General features: G+C 47.0%; 1 protein-coding gene across 1 annotated transcript in view; it reads left to right on the forward strand.

Moving 5' to 3' along the window:
* The first annotated feature begins 317 nt into the window (after positions 1–317).
* The window catches only part of FSTL1 (follistatin like 1), a 53,177-nt gene continuing 28,608 nt past the window's right edge, over positions 318–24,886 (forward strand). Inside the window, exons 1-2 of the mRNA XM_058045175.1 lie at positions 318–397; positions 493–552. Coding sequence (XP_057901158.1) covers positions 395–397; positions 493–552 — 63 coding nt within the window. The 5' untranslated portion in view covers positions 318–394. The remainder of the gene's footprint in view (positions 398–492; positions 553–24,886) is intronic.

The raw sequence follows: 24,886 nt of genomic DNA on the forward strand, positions 1-24,886 counted from the left end.
TCGGGACCCGCAGTGGGGCAGGGCTGCGGGAGCCTCCCCGGAGCCGCGTTCTGCCCGGCGGGATGTGTGAAGCCGGGCGTTGTGGGGCGGCAGCCGAGTCCCCTGGACGCCCCTCAGCCTCCTGCTGCCTTCAAAGGCCGCCGAGGTCGCCGTGGGGCGCCGAGGGGCCGGCGGCGGGAGGGACGGGGGCACCGCCGAGGGGCGGCGGGGAGCGGGCGGGGGCCGGGGAGGAGTCGGCCCCGGGGCGGGGGTCGGGCCGGGCCGGGGGTGGAGCCGCGGGCTGGCGGGTCGGGGCGAGGGGGAGCCCTCCCCTTCCCTTCAGCAGCGAGCCGGAGCCGGGGAAGGCGCCTCCGCAACTCGTCCTGCCCCGCCGGTGCCGCCCGCCGCCCGCAGCATGGTGAGAGGGGTCCAGGGCGGGAAGTTCGGCGGCGGCGGCCGCCCCGCCGGCCCCGGCCCGGCCCGCGCTCACCGCCTCCCTCTCCTTTCTTGCAGATGTGGAAAACTCTGCCGCTGCTCTGCGCCCTGCTGGCCGCCGCCCGCCTGCGAGCCGAGGTAGGCGCGGGGCCCCGGCGGCGGGACGGGACGGGACGGGACGGGACGGGGTGGGGACAGCGGGGGCGCCGCGGGGGAGCGGCCGGGAGCGGGCAAAGTGGCAGCCGGGGCGGAGAGGGAAGTTGCGGGGCCGGCGGGCGCCTCGGTGGGGCCAGGGGCTGTGTCCGCGCCGGGGCCGGATCCCTGCATCCCGCCAGCGGGACGGGCTCCCCGGGCAGCTCCCTCCCTCCTTTTCTCCATCCCTCCCTCCCTCTCTTCCGCGCGCTCTTTCCCTCGCTCTTCTTTTCTTCCTTTCTTTCATTGCAATGACATTGAAAACCTTTGAAAGCCCCCAGCTGCAACCCCCCCAGCTCTGTTGACAGAAAACAAACGGTGCCTGCATTCCCGGTTGCGGCGGCCTCCCTAAAAAGTGAAGTCAGAAACAAAATATTTGATAATTACGGCGGGGGAAATGTGGAAGTGATTTGAGGAAAATGAACTCAAGCTGGGCTGGGAAGGGAGGCCGAGCCTGCCTTCGGAGGAAAGCGGTCCCACTCGGGGGGCAGCTCGTCCTCCCTCCCTGCATTTTTCTCCCTACATGTTTCTCCCAGATGGCGAGACCCACGCTAGAGCATAGCAGTTTGGCTCCACGAAAAGAAAAAAAAAAGACATTAACACGTCTGGTTCCCTCTTTTTCTGCCTCCCACCCGTGGACTGTGCTGCCCGGGTTATGGTAAAGAATGGGATTTAGGATGGAGCCCATCTCTGTTGCTCTCTGTCCCTGAGCAAAGCTCTTTGTGAACTCCCTGCACCGGCCAGGTGAGGAGCAGAGATGATACAGGGGGGTTGTAGCCAGCACTGCTGGGCTCTGGTCGCTGCTGTCATGAAAACCAAGGGGAGTGGGAATGAGCTGTAGTATGGACCAGCATTTCACATCTGCCTGTACACGATAATATTGTAATACACATTGTTCCCAAAGCGTGACATACTTATGTAGTGAGTGTTTCCATGCATCCTCTCCAACACTGTCCTGAATAAGCTAAATCGTGTTTATTCATTTTCTTAGGAACCCTAAATAAATCTTAATCAGCTTGGGTCATTATACACCAACACCTCTGTAGGGAAAGAGGTGCATAGCATAAGAAAAATTGTAATAACAGTTAAATAATGATGACACTGGTCTGAGTAAAACCTTCTGGGACCAGTAACCCAGAGAAACAGCCAAAATATGTTTGGCCCTGCACTTGTGATTTCATTGGTGTCGCTAACATTGTCGAAGTGCTAAATCCTGCTTTTTGCCTGATGTTCTCTAATTTGTAGTACCTGGATAGCTTCCCAGATGTAAGTACTGTCATGTCTCTGTCTCACCTGCAAACTGAAAGTAAGAAAAAATGTACAGCCATCATGTTCAAAACTTGGTTTAAAAAGCCAGTTAATGCTTGAGTGAATAAATGAATTATTATGACTGGCTTCAGGGATAATGGTCCAAGTGGCAAACCATTGAATGTTTTGGTTTGATTCCAGCCTAAGTTCAAGAAAACTTGAGACTGATGACTGAGGTCTGGATCTGGTTTCAGGGAAAATGGACACTTGAGGCAACTTTTATTTTGGGGTTCAGTTTGATTCCTCTGTGCTAGTAGCTGCCAAGCAGTGAATATCAGTTCAGTCACAGGTAGCATCCCACCCTCTGGGATATTTAGGCCTTCTCATTTTCTAGGGAGTGGGCTGTGCTTGAAGGTGGGCTGCTTGTAATTCAGAGACAGCTTTGATGGTTACCCACTTCTAAATGTTTCTTGTTACTACTCTACTGCATCACTGGCATTCAGTAAGATTAGTGTGGCATTTTCCTGTGTGGTTTTCCCTTTCCAGATTTTGGAAGCGATAACCCTCTCTATGCCTTCTGTTTCTGCTGCAGCTTGCACTTTGTCCCTTTCAGTACATTCAGAATATTAACACTGAGCCTTAAGCTTCTAATCCTTTTGTTAGCAAAACTCTGAGTTGTACTGGGGTTCTTGTACAACATTCATCTCTACAACATTGTTAGGTGCATAATTAGAGTCTTTAAGGAAAGAAAGAAATTGCTTCAGTAAATGTTCCTGGCATAACTTCATGCAGACTGGAAAATCTGAGGCGTGCCAGAACTTTGGAGCTTTTCTTGGCCTGGTTCAGTAATAGTCACAAGAGCAATAGACGGTGAACTGTGCTCCTCGGATGGAGGCCAGCCACCAGCTTCAGACAGCCCCTTTTATCTCTCTCTTCCTGGGTCAGACTCAATGAGCTGGCTGTTCACTCATATTAACAGGGATACTGCAGATGTGAAGTTACTCATATTCTCAGCTGGGGCTCCCAAAGCATATGGAGTGATTTTTGGGAAGAATCCATCACAATAGAGGAAAAGGGAGAGGCTTGAAATGTCTGTTGAATGTATTTAAAGTCAATCAGTTGTTCACTTCCTGCTGGAGTAAGTTACCTAGTTAGCACTGGAGAGCAGTCCAGGTGCTATTTGGCTCTGCCCATTGAGGTCTGAAGGGTGGTGTGTGGGACCACTTCCACACCAGCATCATTCTGTGTCCCACCAGGTTACTTGTTTCACAATAAGAGTGAGGGGTTTTCTTGTTTTCATTTTCACTTAAACCTCATTCAGAATCTTTAAGAAAGTTATTTTCACCATGAATTTTAGATGTTAGCACAGTGGTTTATGCCAGCATGAGTATGTTGGTGTGAGCTGTGGATACAAGTCCTTTCTTGAATCCAGCCTTGCCAAGAGGAGAGGTCACTGACCTCGCCTGCCTTCTGCTCCTTGCAAGTTTTCTGGCCATTCAAAATAATCTCTGGGGCCTGTAGCTGTTCTTCTGAACTATCCTTAACCCATTTCTGGCCAAATGAGCCAGACTTTGGAAAGAGTTATGTGTAAATGGTTTGATCTGACTTGTCAAATTTTGGCTAAAAAGGGCAAGCAGAGGAAAACAAGTGACTCCCCTCTTGTGAGGAGATGTACAAACAGATCTGAGGCACTATAACCCCTGAGCAACACAGTGGTGACAAATATCTGGAGGCAAATTCACAACCTTTTCTAAAAGCATGGTGTTTGCAGTGTCTACATCTGTTGTAACCTTGTGATGATTTTTTTTCACCTGACCTCTGTTTCCCTAAATGTAATTTTTCGATATGAAAAGCTGAAAAGGGATGTTAAGGGGGAAAGAGAAGGCAGAGGTTTCTGTTTGCTTAACTCACCTAAGTGCTTCCTCTTGATCTGACTTGGCTGCTTTTTCATGTAAGGAGAGCAACTCTTCACCCTTTCCAAGACTTGTGCCCTTTGGCAGCAGAGTACTTGAGTGCACCAGGGGATTTGGAGCTGGGAATTCAGACAGTCTTCACAGGACTTGGTGTACTTCCTCTCACTGGGTTGTTCACACAGTGTAGCCAGCATCAGGAGCTTGCCTTGGTCAAACTTTTCCCACGTTTTTGAAATGGACAAAACCTAAAAACTGATATCTTAATAAATGAAACAGATTAAATTTAAATTGAAATTCCTATGTAATAACATAGTTGTATTTGGCTCTGAAGCCACAGTTTTAAGAAGTTTGCCTTTTGAAATTAAATGATAGAGACTTTATGAATAGTTCAGTCCTGCTTTCACTGATAATTTAGCCAGGACAGTGGACAGAAAAGGCAGCATGGTACCAATGATGTGGGTAACTCAGGCTGTTTTTAATAGGCACTGGCTTTGTGCAATACAACCCAGCAGTAACACATTCATAAAATAATTTAATAAAAGTGACTTCCCAGGTCTAGTCTAGCAATCGCATCTTCAGTGGAAGGAAAGATTGCATCCATTCTTTCTCCTTGAGCTGGTTTTGGAGTAATAGGTGTCTTCCTTCTTGAAATCCTTCCCTTGAGTGCCAGACCAGGCATTGCTGGAATTGCATCTCAAGACAATAAGAACCTTTGAAATGGGAAGGCAGGGAAGAAGTGATTCTTTCCTGGGAGCACAGCAAAGGCTCATGAGTGCAAAGCCTATTTTTTAAGGTGCGTGCTGTGCCACCAGGCAGCTGCTGTGCTGCAGATGTCCCAGGAGTTGGAGTGTGGGAGATGTCCAAGCTGTTCTGTCCGAGGCACCTCATTGTGCTGAAGCCACTGGCCAAGTGCCCGTGTCGGAGTGTTTGAACAACCTCCCCGGCCGTTCTGTAGGAGCTGTAACCTCTGAGCAGCAGCATGTGAGGCATGAGCTCTGCAGCAATGTCGTGTAGCACTCCCGTGTGCGTGGCACCCAAATGCTGCTTCTCAGCCGGAGCCGCTGTCAGAGCCGAGCTGCTTTGTGCGAGTGAATGCCTTTATCTGCCCGAGTGCAAATTCCTTGCCGGCAATTAACAGGGGGCTGCTGCTGGGGGCTGCCGAGGAGGCAGCTCTGCTCCCAGCACAGGAGGAAGGGACTGGCCGAGTCTCCTGTTGCATTTTCCAGCTGCTGTTATTGGTACAGCTGCTCACCCATCGGGAGGCTTCGGGACACCTTTGATCTTTCTTGTGTGGTGTTACATGAGCTGGGGAGTGTTTCTCTTTGTACAGAAGAGAGTTTGTCACGAATCTCAGCCAGATGTCTCTTCCCAGACTGATGAGACTCCCATTAACCAGGCTGTGTTTCCGCCACATATCCTGTGAGCTAGATGAGATTGGTTCTCAGAAATGCCTTGTTTACCTGGGTTGCATCAGTATTTGCAGGGAGATTGGCTTCTGCTCTACTGTGATAGCTATGCTAATCTGTGAATAACCAGCATTTCCTTGGAGATTTATCTCTCACAGCGTGGTCTCTGAGTTTAGCAAGCAAAAAGAGCAGCCTGCTGTTGTGCTGAGGAGTGTACTTCCTTCTACAGCTGCATCTGGGTGGTAGACAAGGGGTTATACACATCTGGGCTTTACCAGGAGTTGTAGGTTTTGCCACAGCTGTGTACTGTTAGGTGTGAGCTGGTTAGAGCAGGGGTGTATTTGCTCTCAGCTGTGGGGTTCTGATTGCAAATCCTTGGTAGTAAATAAACAAACAGCTGATAAGTCTGGAGGCTCCGATGCTCCGTTAAAGCACAGATAACTGTAGCACAAGCAGCAAGTCTGTGGCATTTTCTTGCTACTTTTTCTCAAATGTGTTTCAATATAGATCTGGGCAGAAGATGCCAGGCAGCAGTAATGAGTGGCTGTCCCTTCTCTGCCTTGCAAACTAGCTACCCCAAAGTGAAGCTCATATAAGCTGCTGTGAAATTTTGCCACTGTGCTGTAGTTTTGTCACTTATTACAGTGTACCTCTTGGGTTTGGTGTGGGCCCTGTGGTTGCTCGGGCAGTGGTTTAGATGAAGGTTACCTGTAAGAGTTGAAGAAAAGCAGATTCATGCTCCAGTCTGCAAATGAGGAATTTCTTGCAGACGTCTGCACCTTGTTTGGAGTGCATCAGGAGGCCTGTAAGCTAGAAACAAATTGGAGGCTTCTCTTGGACAAATACCTTGGAAAGAGCAAAGGATTTGGGGTGGATGACTGGAGAGGAGTTTAGTATCTTGTTAACTTAAGTTGGAAGTGAATCCCATATTTCCACTGTTTGACAGCTAAGCAGTGTTTTCCTTGGCTGTACTCTCTCAACTGCTGGCCCAGAGATGGACCTCTAACCACTTTCTCAAAATACCTTAAGGCAGTGTAATGGACCCCATAGAACCCAGCTTTTCTTGTTCCTTCTCCCTAGTCCTTCCCTTTTGCACTGCAAAGATCAGCAAACCAGCTTGAAGGAACAATGGAGAGAAACAAATAAAAACACCGAGACAGAGCCACTGTGTTTCATTTGCAGGAAGAGAGGATTTGCACACTTATGCTCCAAGCATAGAAGGGCTGTTTGGACAGCTATTTGTTATCCACTGCTGGTTGTCCCTAGCCAGTACATGTTCCTTCTGATCCCATTTCTGCTTCTTGCTTAGAGTCCTGAGACAGGATCAAGATACCTTGGGAATATGAATGCTGGTAGAGCTTCCAGCAGCTTCTTCCAGCAATGGAAATCTTCAAGAAACAGTGATCTGAAGATTGCTTCATAGCCAGAAACAAATTCTTTAGTTTTGTATCTGTGAGGAGACCTAGAGGAGTCATGGAAAGACTTGCTATGGAGGTACCCATGGCAGTAGTATGACTCAAACCTAAATGAGTCCTAAGTCTTACAAATCATGGGAGGGGAGCAGAGGATGTTCAAGTCTTTGATAAGAGGGAAGCAAGAGTGGAGCGACAGGAGTAGGTTGGCAAAGGTACCTGCTTCTGATGGAGAGATATACTGGTGAACCTTGTCCTAATGAAGGAGCCCAGAGCCTGGGTGTACTTCCTGCCATCAGAAATGCTATCCTTGCCTGCCTTTTCCTTGTCACCCTGCTGCAATGGTGAGATATTTTGGGGCTTGAGTGTCAGAGAGGCAGAACAAGGAATTTGTGCCCATCACCAGGATGGGCTTTGGCAGGCACTGGCCAGCTGATAAGTTGGCCTCCAGTGCTGTGTTGTCCAGGGATGGTTTTGACAGCAGAGCCTGCTGTTTTCCCAACAATGGATCAATCTGCAGGACTGTTCCTGGGAAGGTGCCCCTCCATGCTAGAGCAGCCCCTGCCATTTAAGCACTGGTAATTTTAGCCCGAAGCCAAGAGCTTTCGTTCTGCATGATGTAACTCCTTGCATATGTACTTCTTGCTGCTCTGGGACTTTCTTTCCCCTCCCGGTTTTGGCTGCATTTTCATGTTTATGTTCAAGGAAGCGTAAGTATGAGGGATTGGAATTGTTGTCTCATTTCCTATATGTAGGAGGAAGCGATTTCATTGGGGAATTTTTGCAATGTCTGGATCATTTAGTTGTCTGGGTGAGTAAAATTCCTCAGGGATAACTGTAAAGGTTGTGACCGAGCTCTGGTCTGCAGTTTGTGCATTCATACCCAGAGCTCTGGAAGATTAGGGTGGCAAGGGACCAAGCATTCATGTGGGAGGCATCGCCTTCAGCTTGGCAGCAAAGCTGCGGTGTTCCTGTGTGAGGACAGCGTGTTTGCTCCACCATGCAAGCTCTGGGGTATTCCAGTCCTAAGACAATGAATGCCACATGAGTGGTGTCAGCCTAATCTTCTGGCAATTCTCTCCCTCTCCAATTGCCCTCTGGATGGATCATGGAGAAGTCAGGTTGCAGCAGAGGCTCAGCTTCTCACAAGGCTCTTTTTCTGTCATCCCCAGGACTGGGGCTTGGACCCCTTTGTAGAGGATGATGTGTAAGGGTAAGGAGGAGCAGGTTAAGCAGGGAGTATTTCTATATTCTTTCCTTGTCCAGAAAAACAGACTGTTTTTTCTACAAGGTATCACTGCATGCCCTGGGATTAGAAGCTGCTTGTACAAACCATAGCCATAAGTGTCTTGTTAAATCCAGTTTCACACATCCCTGATAAGAGATGCCCCCCTCCTGTTCTTTGAAAAATGATACTACGCTCTGGAATATCTCAGAGTTAGTAAGTTTATCTTCACGGTCCTCTTCTGTGAGCAAGTAGACCATTAATTATTTAATTCTGTCCCAGTGTTCCTAATTACACCCCCCTGTTCAATGATAATCAGTGCCTCCCCTGTGCCATTATCTCCACCTTGTACACACAGCCGGTTTATGGGACCCCTCGGCTCAGTGCTCAGCATACATCTTTTCATCTCCTTGTAGCTCCCCTCCTCCTGTCAATGCAGGAAAGGAAACAGATGTATGTGATCTGATTCTCTGTTTGGTGTCCCCTTTGAACCTTCTCAAGCAATTTTTAAACTGAACGGCCAGTTTCAGTCATGTTTAGTGAAGCATGGTCATTTCCTACAGGATACAGTGTTGCTCTAAGCTTTGTAAAAGTAGGTGCGGTGCTACAGTGCTTACTGCCTTACCGGAGGGAAAAGCTTGAGTGTGAGATCAGCTTCTGCTGCAGGCCAGAGAAGAAATTTATGAGCATTCCCCAGTGACTGTAGTTCATACCTTCATAGGCACTAAATGCCATCAGCCTCAAGAAGGAATCTGTGGGAAGCAGTTTGTGGAACAACTTATTCTTGCTCAACTTTGAACTCGGTGCTTTGTCTTCTCCTCTTTGGCGCTCAGAGCTGTGTGCAGTCACCCAGGAGGGTGTCATGGAGGAAACTGAGCCTAAGCAGAGCTAATCAGGGGGCACAAAATGTGGTTTGTTGCACCTCGTGTGCACCCACACCCATGTGCACAGAGCCACTGTGCCCGGTCCTGTTACTTGCTGGTAACTCCTGCAAACCAGACCTGGGATGGGAGAATGGAGGATGTAGCAAAATTTGCAGTGGATATGGATTATTTGTGGATTTCCTGTCTTGCTGGGTGAGTATTAAATCTCACTGTGGTCTGTGAAAATCTTGAACTCGCACCGTGCCTAGGCTGCTCCTGGCTTTGTGCATGTGAAAACCAAAAGAGATGGGGGAACAGCTGGATGTTAACACCTCCTCATAAATCACTGCCAAGCTCTTCTGCAGTGCAGCAGCACACATCCAGATGCTGGGGTGAGTTAGGCCATCCTGGCTGCAGATGCAAGGTCAACAGTAAACCAGCATTAAACAGAGACAACTATTTGAGGTTTGGGTGTTTTGGTTTTGTTTCAGGCTAATATTTATTTGCTGTGGGGTTTTGGCAGGGTGGAGGGACTACAGCAGACTCTGAGCATCTGTGGTTCAAACACTGTCAGAGCCTGTGGGCATCAAGAAAATGCAAACAGACTCTTTGCAGACCAATTTGTCCTCACTCTTAGCATGATGCCATGATTTGTATTTAGGCTTGGGGCAAGGCATCCTATTCCTCTAAGATGTGGTGCTCACATCTGTAATACAAGAATAATGATGGTGCTGTGCCTCATAGCAGGGTTTATAAAGCTGAATGCATTCTTGTTAAGAAAAGTTTAAAAGCTCTCATGTAGAAGGTGCAGCAGGCATTGCTGAGCATAATTTTCCCTGCCAGCAACGATAACAACAGTAAGAAATAGGGAGAAAAAATGTAGACCAGAGTTACTGGTTGATACAGCAATTTCTTGCCAGCCAGGAAAGATGTGCAAAAAGGGCTTAATATGGGCCACCTTCAAGGTGTGAGCCAACCACAGAAGTGGTTGAATGTTTTGATGAAGCCAGAGAGAGAATGAAGTAGGTCATAAAGTGTGAGAGCTGGGGTCTCTCAGAGGGGATTGCACTTCTGGGGTACATTTGCTCTCACAGGAAAGCAGTAAGCACCTCTCCATCCCCTAATACCTCAGAGGAGAAACCCTAGAGCTGTGCTATAAGGGGAGCACTTGACATTATGACAATGTAGATTTCCTAGTGTTCTGGTTCACCAGAGAACCTTACACAGGGCATAGTCCCTTGCTTTCCCTGACAGGTCTGCCAGAGGTTGACAAGGGAGAGAAGATGGGTTAGTGATTTCCATTGGTTGTCATGGAAACTAATGGAAATTACTCCTTTCTTCTTTTTTTTTTTTTTTTTGGTCTGTCTGTCGTATATGAAAATTTTGTTAAAACAACTAGGAAGCATTCTTTCTTTTTCTCTCTCTCTTGTTTTTAACACTTTAATTGCTGTCTACTGCTCTTCAAAAGTATTTTGTTGGCAGAATTTTCCTAGGGAAGTTTATATATTGTTTTTGAATGTTCTAAAGTTTGTATTGGGGATGACCATCTGAAGTAAGGCAGCTGCTGGTCAGTTCTGTGTGCTGAGCTGCTTTCCACTCTGACAGCTTCCTCAATGTGACCATTTTCTCCCCAAAAGGCTTAAAAGTAAGATGGCAGGTAGCCTGAGTGTTCTGTTTCCCATGTTTATGGTAAGCAGATGATTAGCTACTCTGAAAAAGCACAAGCTGGATGAAAGGGGGATGATAATGCCAATTTATCAGCCAGTGAGTTGTCAGGCTTGCTGACATAGTGATGGTAAAGAGCTTAGAGAATTTCAGATTAGAGGTGTGGGTGTAACACAATGTATTATTATTGCTATTTCATGTAAACATCAGAATGTCTTGTTGCTAAAAATATGACTGTCTTCCAACTCCACTGACACTAAAAGGGGCAATTTTCCCCATAGATTAGTAGATGGTGAGACCAAAAGGAGCTATTGTGCTTTAGTTCTGCCCTCTTGCACAATGCAGCCCATATATCTAGGTTTTTTTAATTCATTCCATTTGCTCTGGACTCTACAATGTGTCTTAAAAACATCTAGTCTTGATGAAGTAATTACTACAAATGGAAAATACCACTGTGTTTGGTATGTTGCTGCAGTGGTTAATTACCCACATGCTGTTACACCTCATTTCTGGCTTGCATTTGTCTAGTCTTGATCTACAGATGCTGAATCTTCTGTTTAATCCACTAAACAGCAGAAGCCTTTAGTCCAGTGTGTCTCTTCCCTGCTGCTGTAACTGTGGCCTGTACAAGGACTGCTCCCAGTCTTGTCTTTGGCAAACTGAACAGTCTGAGCTCCTCAAGCCATCCCCTGGCAAGGTGAGTTTGCTGATCTCTTGCTCAGCACCAGGTCTCCATGCAGTGCACCCCTTTGCCAGCGTGTGCTCCCTCACTCTGTGATGACAGGGCACATTCCCGCTTGTTACTGGGAATCCATAAATACTGGGCAATGTAAATTGTGAAAAGAAGAAAGGCAAAAACACTACAAGCCCTGATTTACTACTAGGGAGTTTATACACATTAGCACACACACCATCAGGAGGCACAGCTGGTGAAGATTTCACAATGGGGGTGCTCCCTTAGCACACAAATGTGCTGTTGTTGTTTCCAGCTAAAGCCTTGGGTTTGAGTTTCCTAAAATACATGCTTAAGTTAAAGGTCAATATTTGGAGGCTTTCTGACCCTCTTAACTTCACAGGTGAGATTTGACTGGTCTGGGGGCCAGGAGGTGTGCCCAGCACAGCTTGTGTCCTGTAGGAGGCAAGCAGCCAGACTGCAGCACCTCAGCCAGCTGGAGCCTGTCCTCAGGCAGCCTCAGCTGAAGCTTGCTGGGGCTCCTGTGCTCCCCAGCCAGTGCCCTGAGCACGGTCTCTCTTTGTCTTTAACTTTTGTCCTTAAGTAGGGATGTTGGACTTTTTTCTTCTCTGAGAGAAAGTGGAAAGCTGGCTGTGTTTCTTGGCCTCAGGTCCCTTCTGGTTCACATCTTGGAAAGACTAAATGGGTGAGGCTGAAGGTTTGTGCTTTCATAGCTTTAAGGCATCTTCCTGCATGGCAGCCTTTACTGGGCAGCAGAGGCAGTCAGATAAAGAAAGTTCATGCACTTTTTCTGTGGGCAAGCTAGTTGGAAGTTGTTTTTGTCAGTGATGATAGTTCCCTTTCCTGAGGTGATGCTTTCACCCTGTGCTCTGCTGCAAGCTTGAAACTAATTTTTAATAAAAGTCTGGCAAGATGCAACAAAGCCCTGTTTCTCAGGGCTGTGATTTTTAGACTTGTAGCCACACTTCCTTCAGACATGCATCTAAAGATTTGGTTACAGAGTGTGTGAGTTGCTCTGCCTGTGAGCTGCCCTGAAGAAAGGTGAGCATCTCCTGTGCTGCTTTGTCTTTGTGCTCCCTTTTCTTTTTTCACTGCCCTTAGGCAGCTGAAAACTGAACTCTGCCCCCAGAATAACTCTGGATGTTGGGGAAAAGGGTGAGTATAGTTTTTAATTTTTTATCTTTACAGACATGAGAGAAAACATTGGACAATGGAGCACAGGGAGTGCAAAAGAGGTGCCCTCCCTCTCTGCCCCAACACATTCCCTACAGCCCCTGTGACAGAAGCCCTTTGCTGGCTGCTTTGTCTTTTGGATGGAGGAGAGCCTTAATGCTTTTTCAGACAAGCTGTGGTCTGTCCCCATGGTTCCTCTCACATAAAACCTCTCCTTCAGTGCCTCCAGCAGCATACAGGTGAGGGGGGATTTCCACCTCCCCACAGGACATTTGCCCATGGTCCCCTTCTGGAATGGGGAGCTTGTTAAGTGTTCATTTATTGCAGAGGCAAATTCCAGAGGACACTAGGTGATGTACTCAAGGACAAAGGTACCATGACTGAAGGGTGGATGCAGAAGCATTTATCAGCTTAATTCTGTGTGAGAAGGACTTTGTGTCCTTGCTCATGCAGTGCATGGCAGGATAGTGTCATGGAATACCTGCAGTCATGGAACAACTGCAGTTGGTGGAAGGTGAGGATGGGCTTACCTGGCAGGGCTTTCAAGGCTTCCCACAGACTTCCCATGTGGCATTGGATTAGTGCTGAAGACAGATAATGTATCTAACATTCGTGGGGAACAGGGGAGTTAGTTTCCTAAATGATGGTAGTGGCCTGAGCCTACTCAAGGTGGATGTTTTGGTAGAATTTTCCTCATCCTGTGTCAGCACGTAAAATTCTTAAGGAAGAGCTTGCTACCCCATGACCACATTTAGGTGATAATGCAGTGCAGTTCATGCCTGCTTTCAGGAAGCAGCTCTCTGATACAGTAGTGGAAAGTGCGCATACAGCTTTCTCAGCTTTCATACCTAGGCCTGTTTGTTTAGCCAGCAGGTGTTCACACAGTAAGTACCAGGAGTCCCAAATTAGTTCCTTTCAGTCTCTGTCCCTTCCAGCAGCATTATGTGTTCCTAAGAGGTTGTTGAGAGCATTAGGATGTCTTGGGGAGGAGTGCTCATATTTGCATCATTATTTTTTATAGGATTTAGCTGTTAAAAGCCAGGCACACTGCATACTGCTGGCTGGGGTCCCAGTGTTATTATAGTCTGATCTCTCTGCAGTTGAATGGTTTCCGACAGGGAACTGGGGAGGGAAGGAAGTAAAATGTCTTGGCTCAGATGAAGATTCAAAACTCAGGTAAGGTGAGGAAACATGGTGAAGTCCATGTATGGATTATGCAGAGGTATAAAGCATGTGTTTCACAAACTGTTGCTTGGTGTGTTTGATGACATATGAGAAGGTGAAGGAACAAGATTTAATGGAACATTGATGTGACTGGAAGAACAGCATCCCTTATAGCAGGGCTGTGTTGGCATCCTGGCATTTTGGAGATATGAGGCTCATGAAAATCAATTGTGTTTTGCTGTATCAAAGGACTTGGAGGCTTAGGCTTGGACAGCTGAAGTGCAGTGTGGCCATGGCGGCCTGCAGCAGCCTTTGGCTGAGATTGCCATCACACAGCAGAGATAACTGGACAGGTGGTGGAGTGTGTCCTGCAGTGCTTATGGCACAGTGTGCACTGTAACTGAACACGGGGCAGCTTTCCCATGGGACACGAAGCAGGGAGCTGCAGCACCTTGACAGGAACTGCTCCACAACCAGCTGGGATACCTTTGCTGTAGAGGTAAAGGGGAGAAGGAGGCAGCTGCAAACAGTGCCCCTTTGGAGACTTGATTTTCATCCACACCCTGGACTTTATGGTGCTGACTGAAACATTAAAGGCCTCTTGTATAAAGGTTCATTGCTGGGACTAGATTGTGTTTGGGTATGTGTTTCACAGTGTCAGGGCTGCCGAGGGCAAAAGCAAGTAAGACATGCGTGGGTAAGGGTTGTAGTTCACCCAATAAGTGAGAATTGGTGTCAAGGCCTCATGAGGGACAGGCTTTTAAAGACCAGCACCAATGTGGAAGACATTCATGTTCACAGTAAGATACTTGGCTTCTCTTTGGTGAGTTAATGCATTGAAGTGGCTCAGGAATTAGAAGTGCTGGAGTACTTAAAAACACAAGGAGGAACATAGAGCAGCAGCTGGACTTGCCAAGGCTGTGATAAAGTTATTGGGTGTTGTGATTGCAGTAAATCTTTCATTACAGGCTAAGGTTATTTACCATATCTTGCTTTTGCCATAGGCTAAAGGAGCACACACACACATCCCTTCAGCTTGGTGAGATGACTTTCCATGGCTAGTATCTTACCTGTGTCTGACCTGATGTGCCTACACCCTCACAGGGTCTGGGTGTTTGGCAGGGAAGGACAGGGGCAAGACTTTGGACTTGGCGAGTTTTATTCTAGGAGCGCTGTTAGACCTTCAGTAAGGAACTTTTGGGGCTTCTTTTGGTAGTGGGGTTTTGTCAGTGGGTATTTTTGGCTTTGTTTGTTTGGTTTTTGGTTATCTCAAACTGAGCTAACCCAACTTACTGGGGAGCTGAAAAGCAAGATTGGCTTTCTTTACAAAACAAACCAAGACCTCAAAATGTTCCTTGTTGAGTTCCTGAACCTTTCATTGCACAGTATTAGACTTTCAGTAATTGCAAAACTTCCAGATGGCCTGCAGCACCTTACATTGGTTAATTGTGGCTCAATACATTGCTACAGTATCACATGCTATTTCTAACATAATTTTGGGTGAAACTGATCATGTTATCTTATTAGATTTCCTACAGCCTGCACATTAGTACAGACGGTGTCTAGTGTAGCTTTGTTTAACAAAGCAAGTGGGACAATCCAGTACATGAGATTTACATCTACAATATACAATATGTACTTTTAAGGTTTTTTTCTTAGTATTCAAAGGTTACCAGTGATTTCCTGGCATGCTTAGTCAAAGCTGGCTCCAGGGATATATTTTAATAAATGCTTTGGGTGTGTGAATTTCCTGGGTTTTCTTAAATCTTTGTCAAAAAAGAAAACCTATTGTCCCTTCTAAATTTCCTATCTTAATTTCTTTCAACACATTGCATTTTACCTCTGAAATCTGCTCTGCATAGGAATAGAGGGTCTGGTTGCCCTGGGAATTGTAAAAATAGACTGCTTATACATTCAGGTGATGTCATTCCTGGAGGGGAGCCCTGGAAGGGGAGGGTGGTGTCAGTAGGGCAAGTATTAGGGTCAGGAGGGCTTCCTTGTACCCAGTTAGGTGGTGGAGGATGCTCCTGCTTTGACAGTGGGCTCTGAGCTGGTGGGGAGCATGAGCAGTGCTGACAACTCTGGCAGACCTGGCTTTATCTTTTGCACCTACAGCTCCCTGCCCCCATGGGGAGCAGTAGATAGCCCAACCAACCTTTTCAACAGCAAAGAATGCTGCATCAATTCTGTAGAATAAACATCTTTACTTCTTTAGCCCCTTTATTTGCCTCTTTTCTTTCAAGTCTCTTCTAAGCCCTTCATGACAAGGAAGACATTTTGTTCTGTTCTTATCTGTTCTTTCCCTCCTTCCATGTGCAGTCTGGGATCTCACCAATCATCAGCAAGGCAGTCTAATACACTGGGCTGCAAACTGTAGTGGCTGAGGCACAAGCATGTATTTCTTTCTGCTGACTTTATTAGAGGAGCAGTAAATTCTGGCTAGCCAACAAGGTGGACAGCCAAGGCTGGCAGACAGCTGTGCAAGCTAATGTCTTAAACTGCTGCAGTTGGATTTGCCAGAGGCTGCTTTCTCAAACCTTTAGTCTGCCTCTGGTTTGTGTCTATCTGAGTTTATTTTTTCCCCTCAGAAAGTAATGGCAAAAATTGGCTTGCCTTCACTTGGGTTCTGCAGGAGAACCTACCATCCTACAGGGATGTTTCCTCTCACTTCCCAGTGCAGTCCCAGTTGCAAATGAGCCACTTAATGTCATACATGGACTTTGCTGAAGTTGTGGCAGAAGCTGGGTCTGTCCCATGCTTAATGAAGACTGCAAGAATAGTGTGACCTTCTCTTTAGTTACTCACTGCATTCATTAAATGGGAAATTTTCTGTGGAATACCAAAATTGTTTATACTGCATTAAGCAAGGGAAGTTTGCCAAATATTTTATGCTTGTTTAACTTAAAATATGTCCAAACTAAGTGTGCTCCCCTGCCTTTGATTTGGTTTTGACATAAAGTATGAAAAACACCAAGTTTCAGCCTGCCGCATATGTTTCTCTGGTGTCTAGATGGCTCCACAAACAAGGAGGTTTGTGGAGAAAGATTAACTTGGCCATTTCTGCAGTGTTGCAAAGGGAGAGCGTGGACACTGCCCTCACTTTGTGGAGCTTAGCTTTTCAGATCAGAGAGGATATTTTCAGGCAGTGTTAGGCTGGTGCTGTGGGCTGGGTTTCCAGCGAGGCTGAAGGCTTTTGTTTCCTTTCTGTATCACTAAGCATTTCCAACATCTATGAATGTCAGACTGTTTGGAGGAATCTTCTCCCCTGGCAGAAGAACTGAAGCAGATTAGATGATTTTTCTCTTTGAGGGAGGAGGTTAAAGGGAGGCATGCAAGGCTGGATACAAAAGGTTAAAAGTGGAATGTCAATCTTCATATGGTTCCCAGGAGGATGAAAAGCCAAGCTCAGATCATCGGCGGTGTCATCTCTGATTCAAGGAGTAGCAGTTGGGAGCCTCAGTGGTCTAAAGCATGGTTAGGGTTGTGTTTCCAAGTTGCATCACAGACACTCCCTCTGGTTAGGGAGGCTACCAGAAATTCACTCTGTCTGGCTTCTTGCTGTTCTATGGGAAAACAGAGAAACATAAAAAATGTTACCACTAAATGAGCAAGCAAAAAACCCCCACAGAAATAACCTGTTGCAAAGCCAACTGACCTGGCTTTGGTAATTGGAGATCTGCTGTCTGTGCAGAGATTTTGGCTTCTGCTGCCACTATAGACTTCTAGGTTTCTGGGACATTTCCCAAAGTGTGGGCACAATCACCTTTGTTGCTCAGGGAGGAATTGCTGCTGTGCAGGTACCCGTCACATTTGTGGAGACCATTGCCTTGTCATGTATCTTTTTTACCACCTTTATTTTGCCTTTGATACCCCCCTATCCCATGTTCCTGAGCTCTAAGGTGTAAATCTGCTGAGCTGCAGCTCCAGCTGCTGTAAAAAATTATATTTTGAGGGGGAAGATATGTGCTGCTTGTGTGGCTGCTGTTTGTGTGATCAGGGCAAATGGCGCTTGAAGTTGGTGCCTTGTGTTGGCGAGACCTGGCTGCCCAGAAGGACTTTGGCCCTTCTTGGAGTGAATTCCTGTAGGTGAGTGCTATTCTGGTATTGGGGAAGAAGACACCTGGGACCTGTAGTGCTGAGCTCTGGCTGCAGTTGGTTTGTTATTCCTCATTCTTTTTTTCTTCTGTGGTACAGAGCATCTATAATTTTATTTTGCTGTCTGCTGCATCATCTATCTCAGCCCATTCGAACATTTAAAATCATAGAGTACCTTGAGCTGGAAGCGACCCACTAGGATCATGGAGTCCCACTCCTGGCCCTGGACAGGACACCCCAAGAGTCACACCATGTGCCCTAGTGTTGTCCCAACACTTTTTGAACTCTGTCAGGCTGGGTGCTGTGTCCACTTCCCTGGGGAGCCTGTTCCAGTGCCCAAACACCCTCTGGGTGAAGAACCTTTTCCAAATATCTAACCTTAACCTCCCTTGACAGGTTTTCATTCCATCCACTCACGTGCTATCACTAGTAACCAGACTTTTTGCTGCCTAATTTGCTGCTTAATTACTTGAGGAGCTGTCAAACCTCTGTAAGGTAGGCTGTTACTCCATCTCTCCTGCTTTAACCAAAGACAAGCAAATAAAGTCATCTCATTCTCTGTCTTAGAGATGTGGTGACAACTACTGACTGTACGGTGAGAGCACAGGGCTATGCTTCTCTTTTGAGAAACTAAAATAAGAAAAGATGAAATGTCAGACATGATCTGCGTGCTTGGCTCCACAGTACTTGCTTACCCAGTAACTGAGCAGGAATTTTCATGAGTGGAGCAGCAGTAGCTCAGCCATCTTCACAGACAAAGGGTTTGTGGTACCTGTGAATTCAGACTGCTGCTGTACTCATTCAGGCCCTGGGCTTCATCCCACTATGTGGTTGCCTGATGAGGGAGCATAAAGCACCCACTGGGATCAGCTGCCACACAATTCAGGTCCCAAGGGGACTCTAGCTCCAGGGGATGCTCATGCCCTACCTGCCAACCTCCTCTCTGTGCTCTCAGTCATGTCCTGAGCCTGCCTTTTCTATGAAAACCATCTGCTGATTCAGTTCTTCACCCTTGTACTATTTGTCCTGTTTGCTTCTGGCCTCAGCCTTGCTGGCTGTAATGATGGATGACCTGGAAGGGAGATGTAGCCCCCCTGCCTTTCATTTCATTGCTCCTTGCTGTACCCCAAGCAGCAGATGCCTGTGAAATCCTGCAATCCCAGAAGAGAGCTCATTTGGCATTCCTGTTTAGCTCATGTTTGAGCAATGTAATTTGGATCAGTGAGCTGTAAGGGGAAAGATTGCTCTCAGCAGTGACTGAAGTTTTAGAAGTAAAAAGGTGCTAGAATGGTCACTGTGTGTAAATTGGTGATTTCCACAAACACATACTAAATTGCTATGGTCCTTGAGAGATGTGGCTGTCTCCTCACAAGCAAGAGGCACCAGGCTGACTCTTCCACCAAATCCAGCCTCTTGCAGAGGTGCTGAGGTCTGCTCTGTGTTCTGAGCACAACTTTAACAATTCCTCAGATATGGACAAAACAACTTAATCTTGTTCTTAGAAACCATTGACCTTTTTCTGTTGACACTTTAAAAGGAAAAGTCACCCTAAGGCAAAATTCTGACATGGAAACATTTCAACCTGAGCAGTTCAGTGCTGGCAAAGTTCTCAGCAGTGGAAAAGATATTTTCATAAGAAAAAGTGTCAGGCTGCTTTTAAGCATTGGGTGCTACCTGTTACACCCATAACAGTGTGTGTTCATTCAACAACACCTTGAGTTCTGTGAATCTGCTGGCTCAGCTGCTCTCCATTCCCCAGAGGACCTTTAGAGGAGGTCAGGCTGTGAAGCACAAACCCAAGTAAAGTTGGAGGGGGATGAGAGCTGCTGTTTCATATACACAGCTTGGCATGTCTTTGTATTTTCCAGTCACGAGGATGTCTTGCAAATTCCAGATGTGTGGAAAATTGTGCCTTTACCTTGGCCTTTACTACATTTCCCATCATGGTCCTTGACTCCTTACAGGCTGTGGCTGAGATTCTGCCATGGCTTTGGCAATGTCTGCATGATTAAATTAAACATGCATGGGTTTGCCAACTTTGGGGCCAAGGGAGACCAAATGGCCAACATCTATGCTGCTGTTAGACTGTCTTAGCTCTTACTTAGAGGTGCTGCATGTGAATTACTTATTGGTTACTGGGAGTCTGTGCTAACCCCTGAAACATGTCTGAGAACTTGCAGACACCACTGTTCTCTGATTTTGGATGCCTGGGGTTTTGCTGTTAGTGCCTGGCTCTCTTGAATTTCCCAAGGTAAGCACAACCTCTGTGCCCATCCCAAAACCATGCAGCTCCTCAGTTTTTCCCTTTGTGGTGCTCAGGAGTGTATTGTGCTCTGTCAGCCCCTGGTGGCTTCTCCGGCTGCCTCGGGGTATTCCTGTCCACAGCTGAACTTCAAGGAGCTTTGCTGGGGTTAGCCTAGACATGGAAGGTTACTGAAATATCTGTGCTATCTGTTATGAATTCACCCCATTTGGTGCTCTGAACTCTTTCTCCTGGGTTATCAGCCATAGCTATTGCTAAGGAGTGTGTTAGGAACACCAGCAGGGAGATGAGCTGACACTGATGAGCTGACATCATTTATTGTGTGCTGTGGAGGAGTCTTCAGCTGGTTCCAATCTCTAATTCTGGTGACACAACTGCAAGTAGCATAGAGGCAAAATCTTGTGTACCACAGTTATCTGGCATATGGGCTGTGTCCCTGCTATGAAATCTAGTCTGTACTTCTCAGCCATGGAGAGCTATGCAGTAAAATGAATCTCCCATGAAGGATGGTCATTCTGCTATTTCTTCATGTAAAATTCCTTCACCAACAGCTTCAAGGACAATGCTGTATTGCTCAGGCACTTAATGCTGTAGAATTTGTCTTGGGAAATAATATAATTGCATTTTTTTCATAACAAAGCCATTACACTGTCAAAAGCCTAATTTTCTGTTGCATTAGCCGACAGCCAGCAGAGATTGCTGGGAAAAGAAAGTGCTTAGCTTAACCTAAATTTCTTGCTAGCAAGAAAAATGGAATGAAAACAAAATGAATTTATAATGAAATGGATTTGTTTCTGGGCTTTCCTATTGTGCTGTTGTTTGCTTTCTTTGAGGGCATTTAGAGCTGATTAGCAGCCCTGGAGACAGAAGTCCATTATTTACCCAAAGAGCAGCCAAAAATGGAGAGAGAACAATGCAGCTTTCCTCCCTCCCTTTTTCTCTATCCTCTGCATCCCAAAACAAGCCTCAAATTTGCCCAGAAGGGAGCATTCCTCATCGAAGAGAGGACAGCTAAGTCTGTGTGGTCTGCTGCTTTCTGTTGGAGATGCCAGCAGAGGATTTGCTGGAGGTCTCCAGTTCCTCGGGGTCAGGTCCCTGTGCTGGGGAGAAGCATGGAATGCCTGCCTGGACTGTGGGAGGCAAAGGGCTGGCAAGGGTGTCTGAATCCATCTGTGCTTAACCAGCCTTCTGGGAAGCAGGATCACAGGGGCTGTTCAAGGAACAAGGAGGACAAACATGTGGTCTTGCTGAAGAGATTTTGCAAAAGCCTGCACAAAAAATCTGTTTCTTTCCATGGGAATTAAAGCTAGAGGGGAAAAGTGGGAGAGTCAGATATGAGCTGGTCTGTGGCAGCATCTCTACCCTCTTCCTCCTCCCTGGGTCCTAGGAATTGTTCCTGGAATCTCTGCATGCTCTATCTGTGGTGCATGGGCACTTAGGTACGTGCAGAGATCCCAAGCACCCATGGCAATTGTTGCCTGTAGCATGGAATTTTTAATTGCAGGTTTAGAGGCAATTACAAATCATTTGAAACATAGCCCTGGTTTATTGGAGAAGGTTTACAATGTGGGGAAAATGCTGTCTTTTGTCTCTCAGCTGCCCACTGAGGTAACAGCATGGCCAATAATGGATATCAGCTCCAAAACAGTAGGGGATTCAGTTCTGGAGGTGGCTGTTCCCTCTCTGAAACAAAACTACAGCTGCCTCATGTTGTTCTGTTTGTTCCCAGACTATTGAAACCATGAGTAAATCCATTCTAATTTTTCTCCATCCCTAATCTCACATGTCACATCTTATACAGAGGATTCTTTTCCTCTGGAAGGAATGGGAATTTGATGATCATGGCTTACTGTCCTGATTAGAACCTTAGCTAAACTCGCACTGTAGTGAAAATATTAAATTCGGGTTTGTAACCTTTCTTTGCCCTCTTCTGACCATAAAATGGTGTTAAACTGCATATTTTCACCTCTGATTTGGCCTGTCCCCCAGATTTCCATGTAACAGGAGATTTTTGGATCTCATGTTTCTTTAAAAGTATTGTTGATAACAATCTAAACAGAAATTACTTTTATAAAAGAGCATTATTTATTAAGTCAGACATCTGGTTTTGCTTTCTCTTTTCCTCCCTTATGCTGAGCAAGACAACAGAACGAAATGCCAGAGAGGGAAATATGTTGTTTGAGTTAAAGTATAGAAGTCATATGCTTAGAGTAGCAAAAGCATAGAATTTATTCATTCCTATGCCAGTGTGAATAAATATGGATGAATCAGCCATGAACACAGTCAGCCTTGACGTTAGGGGAAGGTTTATAACTGCAAGACAGTTTTAAGACCAGGCTTTCTGTGGATGTGAGACAGGCAGAAATAGCAGCCTTAATCAGTGTCATGTAAATGGAGTTGCACAAAGAGGGAGCACAGGTAACATGGAGATGGACTTGGTGACTCACAAGGACTTGGTGACTCCCAGCCCCGTGTACATCCCAGCTGTGTGATCCCATTGAAGGCAAGAATTGGTGCTAGGGACTGGTGCTGGAGGGCAGGAGGAGCAGTGTGCTGGCAAAGTGGGCAAGGAAAGTCATTGGGCAGGCAGGGAGTGGGGAGCTGAAGTTCATCTTACTCCAAAGCATTAGAAAGATGGCAAAGACTGTGACTGCCCAAGCACCTTGAGGAAATGAAGTTTCCACAAGGACAAAGTTACAGGAGTAAAAATCAATCGTGAGAGGGAACGACACAGGACAGGAAGCAGACTACAGTTTGACAACACAGAGCAATGAGAGCTGCTGGCAACTGGAGGAAGTTCAGTGCTAATGAACAGAAAGTCTGGCACTTGAGAGAGAAATTAAACAGCCTGTGGACAGCAGAAAGGGTTGTGTAGCAGAGAGACACTCCAGGTGACTGAGTTTATTACCAGGAGCATCCTTGCTGAAAACCCCACACTGCACTGGTGGTGTGAAGCAAACAACACATTTCTGCTCTGGAATGGTACTTTTGCTCTTCCTGCCTGGGGTTCCCTTGTCCAGGGCTAGGCTGAGGGTGGAAAGGACAGTGCCAGGGGGCCAGAGGTTCAGCAGCACTGGGATGCAGGGACAGAGCTGTGCCAGATACAGCTCCTACAGCAGCCATGAATTAGTGATGAGTTGGATGGCACAAAGACACCTTTTCTTGCCTTGTGATTTCAGTAAGATGGTGTGGGAATGGGGCCATTTGACTGCCTGTGTGGCATGAAAAAAATAATCGTCTTGGGGAAGTATTAGGATCTCTGTGAAGAGGACACACAAAAAGCCACTTCTGGCTATAATCTGTCTTGTGTGCATATGGCAGTGGTGCAGTTTATACACTCACAGAAAAAGCACATGCAATTAATTCAGCTCACATCTGAGATATGACAGGGGAGGGAAATAGGGGAGCACTTGCCTCAAACAATATGATAAACTATATAGTACACAGCAACTGCAAGGACCTTGCTTTTCAGAGCATTCACAACAGGGACAGGCCAGCCCCTGACAGGGACTCCCTTGCACAAAGGAATGTGGCCAGCTAAGGGAATACCATGGATTTTTCTAAGAGATCTCTGCCCCTTGTCTGTTGGTGTGCCTCTGGTTTGCATGCACAGAGCTTGAGAGCATCAAGATCTCCCCAAGACATTGGATCCAGCTGATTTGATGGTTACTCTTCCACAGATTCTGGTGGGTTTGTGTTGGTTTGGTTGTTGGTTTTGTTGTTGGTTTTTTGGTTTTTTTTTGGACAGGGTTGTGTTTATAATTCCCTATCTTAGCTATATGAGAGAGAGAGGGCTACAGCTTCCACCCAGGCTCCGAGCTTATCTCTGCCAGCAGCTGGTGCCACAGGGTGGTGTGATCCTTGAGAGCTCCCATCTGATCTCCTGAGCTGTGCCAGCTTCATCCTGTCAGAACAAAGGGCTGGATTTGGAGTGGTTCAGAGGAGGCCATCATTCAGGGAGACACTTTTTCTTGCTGGCTGTGGAGGGTCAGGGCTGAGCTCCTGCACCAATGCTGAATTTAAGTGGGAACCACTGAGAGGGCAGTATGTTGGACTGAAATTCTGCCAGGCCACTGGCAGAGTCTCCCTGTAACATTGTGATGGGGCTGAGCTGCACACAGACACTATGAAAAAGCTTCCCTTCAGCATCTGGGGTTGGGAATTTGGTTTGGCTTGTGCTAGAGCTGGGCAGGGCAGATGGATGTATGCAGATGTCTGTATTGCAGCCCTCCAAGTGCCTGCCCTACTGACTGCTTTGGTGCTGCACAAACCCTGGATTTGCTGCCCAAGACCTCGAGTGCTCTTTGGGTTCCCTCCCTATAGCACACATTTCCCAGCTGTGGGCAGTGGTGCTTCACATGCTTGATCTGTGACGAGCTCTGGGAGCCATGAGGACAAAACAGATGAGAAACACATGTTTTATTGAGCAAGTTTGCGTGCTGATAGCATCATGGCCTCAACATTTTGCACCACGTCTCCTTAAGGCAGCTGTAACTCTCAGGGAAAGCAAGAAAGCTGCATTGGTCTCTGCTGGGCTAGCTGGGGGCCCGAGGGGGTCACAGCTGGTCCCAAAGCCAGAGGGGTCTGTGCTGGGCTCTCGCAGCATACCTGGCAAGCTGGGGTTTGCAGCTCTCTCTCTAGGCTGGGAGGCAGCTGCTCCTCCCTGGCAGTGCAGCTGCAGCTGCTTCGAGGAAAACTTTTGAGCCAGGAATGCGTAAGGATGCCGGCATCTGTGTGTGCTCCCAGCCTTTCATCTCTGAAATGCAGCCCAGCCAGGCCACAGGGCAGAAAGCAAAACGTCCTGGGAAGGGCTCAGGAAGTATTAGAGAATAGTTCATGCTGTTGGAGGTGATTCAAGCAGTGATCCCTCTTCTAGGAACGCAGGCTGCAGGAGGCATGGAGAGCCTTGGGGTCACTAGCAGGTCTTGGAGCCCTCTCCTTCTAGCCCAGGGCATGACTGAAGCTCATAGCAAGTCCCTGATGCCTCATCATTGTCTCTGGGGCAGGGAGAAAGGTGAGATGGGCAAGTGCTCAGATTCTTGTCATCACATGTGGCTGGCACTGATTGCTTACCTTTACTGGTTTGGGGCCAGACAGGCTGGTGGAGTTCAAAAACCCTGTGTTTAAGTGACTGCAGTGAGGTACTCAGGTCCTTTACG

This window comes from Melospiza georgiana, chromosome 2 (genome assembly GCF_028018845.1).
Source record: "Melospiza georgiana isolate bMelGeo1 chromosome 2, bMelGeo1.pri, whole genome shotgun sequence".
In the NCBI taxonomy this organism is placed as follows: domain Eukaryota; kingdom Metazoa; phylum Chordata; class Aves; order Passeriformes; family Passerellidae; genus Melospiza; species Melospiza georgiana.